Consider the following 3,648-nt stretch of genomic DNA (forward strand, 5'->3'; position numbering starts at 1 on the left):
ACATTTCATATTATCCTAAAATCGACAACACTAACTATATACAAGGTTTAGGCTTACTCAAGCGAGCCTTACCAAATACATACATACTATCTAGTGATGAGAAGCTTGAGTGGAGGCACAGCTGTAGCATAATTACCCTTTGACACTATAAGTGATCAAATCCAACAGTCAGTTTGAAAGAAGGGTTACAACTGGAGTCACTGCTGAGATCCTAAGGTTTCACTACTCAGTAAATAGCAATGGAGAGATTCACAGAGGAAGATATAAGTGATTGGTGTTGTAGGAAAGGGAAAGATCCCAAGAAATGTTTAAGTATAGGGGGAAATTTTACGGAATTTTCTGATGAAGAAATCACAGAGAGATTAACAAAGTTGTATGGAGTATTTAGACCCAAGATTGTTGACAAGTGGATTGGAGGATTGGGAAGAACAGCGGCTGTATTGATAGAGACAGACAGAGAATTGGACGCGGAAGTGATACCCTCAGTAGTGGTAGCTAGTGAAGAGACTGGAAGGAGATGGAGCGTCATATGGCCTAATACGCAGGATAAGGAAGCTACTAGTGCACCCCTATCGGCTGCTATCAGCTCCCTACAGAGCAACCCTAATAGAGGTGAAGAGAGTGGTGAAGGGGGAGATGCTCATAATAGTAATGCCAATACGAATGAGAACAACCAGTTTGAAGCTGTCATGGATAGAGTGGTGACCCAACTGGAGAGGTGGCATTACGAAGGAAGTTACCGACGGTTGCGGATATTTTCTGGAATTACCCCAGTGCCAGTAGGAGAAGAAACATATGAGGCTTGGAAAGAAGCTGCGGTGCAACAAACAGAAGAGTGGCAGTGCCCGGATCGCATTAAAAGACAACGGGTAGTAGAAAGCCTCAGGGGACCTGCTATGGGGATCATACAAGCCGCTAGGCGTAGCAATACCAATGCCACCTTAGATACCTACTTTGAGTCATTGGATTATGCGTACTGGATGCTCGAAGATGTAGGAGATCTTACTTCCAGACTGCATCATACATTTCAGGAATCAGGGGAGAAGTTGAGCGTATTCTTAATAGGACTGGACAAACTATTATATAAGATAGTAGATAAAGGAGGCATAGCTAAAGAAGACATTGACAAAAGCAGGATGAAACAACTACTGCGGGGTGCTTCCACTATGGATCCTGTTGCCCAGAAATTGAGGTGTTCGGGTGTTAGAGAACCCTCTCCCACCTTTAATGAATTATTGAAGGAGATAAAACAGGATGAAGTGTTAATAGATATGAGGGAGAAGGTTGTGAAAAAGGTTAAGGTGGTTCTGCCGGTGGCCGAAATTAATACCTTTGAAGATAAAATACTAAAAATGATGGACGATCAGAATAAAAAAATTGAACAGTTTATTACATCGCAAAGTACCAGCGCCACGGTTTCTTCGCAAAGGTCTTCTAGTGATAACACCCCCCTAGTGAGGAGTCAAGGTCGAGGAAATAATAATTATGGGCGAGGATGTTTTAGATGTGGAAGAACCGGACACAGGGCCTTTGAGTGTAACGCAACAAGAAGTATGAACCGAAATAATTCTAGAACCTCAAATGAGAGTCAAGACCAAGAGCCAGGGCTGGGAAACGGTCGGGGGCGGTCTGTGGACCCCGCACAGGCCCCCTAGAAGTCAGTAGTTGTGCCATGGGGAATTCCTGGTGGAGTGGGAGGTTACCCAAAGGACTGGTTGGACCTGCTCCATTAGTAACAGCAACAATAAATGGGTGTCCCTGCAAAATTTTAATAGACAGCGGTTCTCAAGTCTCTATTATATTCAAAAATTGGTACGACAACAACATCCCTGATGTACCCATTCAACCGTTGAGTGGTTTGGTAATATGGGGTTTAAGTGTGGAGAAATACCCATACTTGGGGTATGTACAAGTTACCCTGGAGTTTAATAAAAATGCCCATGACAGAGTAGGGTTACAAGTGCCTCTCCTTGCTTTGGTGTGTCCTGAGATTCCCGAAGGAAGGGACGAACCCCCTGTGATAATTGGAACCAACACCAGGATTTATCACATCCTCACTGAATGGCACAAGAAAGAAGATGAGCATTCGGTTGCGACTTATTGTGTATCATCTGAAGAGACCAAAGGGAGTTCAAGTGGATGGTTAGACAAATTCGATTCATGTTTTCAGGGGAGCGATATCGCCCAGGGGGAGAAGTCTACATTAATTAGGGAGCTGGAATCCAGAAGCCAGGCTTTCTGCAGTGGAGAATGGGACCTTGGAAAGGCAAAAGGAGTGGAACACAGCATCAGATTGACAGATGAAGCACCTTTCCGTGAGCGATCTCGAAGAATTGCCCCAGCTGATTTCGAAGATGTGAGACAACACCTCAAAGGTCTACTAGAAAACCAAGTGATTATAGAATCTAGAAGTCCCAATGCCTCCCCTATAGTGATGAAAATGGAAATATAAGAATGTGCGTAGACTATCGGACGTTAAACCTGAGAACTGTATCGGATCAGTACACGGTACCGAAAGTAGATGAGGCGCTTGATTGCTTGCAAGGGAGTTCGTGGTTTTCAGTATTGGACTTAAGAAGCGGATTTTATCAAATTCCTATGAAACCAGAAGATCGGGAAAAAAACGCGTTTATATGCCCTCTTGGATTCTTTGAATTCATACAAATGCCACAAGGAGTAAAAGGAGCCCCCGCTACTTTCCAGAGGGCAATGGAAAAAACAGTAGGAGACATGAATTACCGTGAGGTCATCGTATATCTAGATGATATTATTGTTTTTGGGGCCACATTACAAGAGCATAATAACCACCTCCTCAAGGTCCTAGAGAGGCTGATGGAAGCAGGACTAAAATTATCCCTGGAGAAATGTCATTTATGTCAGTCCAAGGTGAAATACCTTGGTCATATAGTTAGTAGGGAAGGAGTGGCTACTGATCCCGATAAAGTGGAAGCTGTCAAGAATTGGCCCCGCCCAGTTAAACTCAAGGAATTGAGATCTTTCTTGGGATTTTGTGGATATTACCGCCGATTTGTCCCGAGTTACTCTAATATTGCCAAGCCTCTAACTGATCTTACGAAAGGATATCCTCCCTCCAATAGGAAGAAGAATATAGGACAGAAGCCGGAAGTACAGGGGGTACTAAGATATAAACTTAATGAACCCTTTGGAGAGCGATGGACGCCTGAGTGTGAGACTGCCTTCGTGGCGTTAAAACAGAAGCTAACTACTGCTCCTGTTTTAGCTTATATCAACCCTGAGCTACCTTACTTTCTGCATATAGATGCATCATTAGATGGACTGGGAGGAGTTTTGTATCAGATGCATCAAAAAGAATTGAAGCCAGTATCTTTTATCAGTCGAGGGCTCACTAGTAGCGAAAGACGATATCCAGTTCACAAATTGGAATTTCTCGTCCTGAAATGGAGTGTAGTCGATAAGTTTCACGACTATCTGTATGGGACGACCTTCGAAGTCCATACGGATAACACTCCATTGACATATGTACAAACTACGGCCAAATTAGACGCAACTGGTCATCGCTGGTTAGCTGCTCTAGCTTTGTATAATTTCTCCTTAAAATATCGGCCTGGCGTCAATAATGTAGATGCACTCTCTATCCAGGATCCCAAGTCAGCAACAATCGGACGA

General features: G+C 43.6%; 1 protein-coding gene across 1 annotated transcript; it reads left to right on the forward strand.

The window, feature by feature from the left end:
- The first annotated feature begins 239 nt into the window (after nt 1-239).
- LOC134929590 (paraneoplastic antigen Ma1 homolog) lies at nt 240-1,655 on the forward strand. The gene has a single exon (XM_063925179.1). The coding sequence runs from the start codon at nt 240-242 to the stop codon at nt 1,653-1,655; it is 1,416 nt and encodes a 471-aa protein (XP_063781249.1).
- Nucleotides 1,656-3,648: the final 1,993 nt, after the last annotated feature.

The sequence above is a fragment of the Pseudophryne corroboree genome, chromosome 5 (assembly GCF_028390025.1).
Source record: "Pseudophryne corroboree isolate aPseCor3 chromosome 5, aPseCor3.hap2, whole genome shotgun sequence".
In the NCBI taxonomy this organism is placed as follows: Eukaryota; Metazoa; Chordata; class Amphibia; order Anura; family Myobatrachidae; genus Pseudophryne; species Pseudophryne corroboree.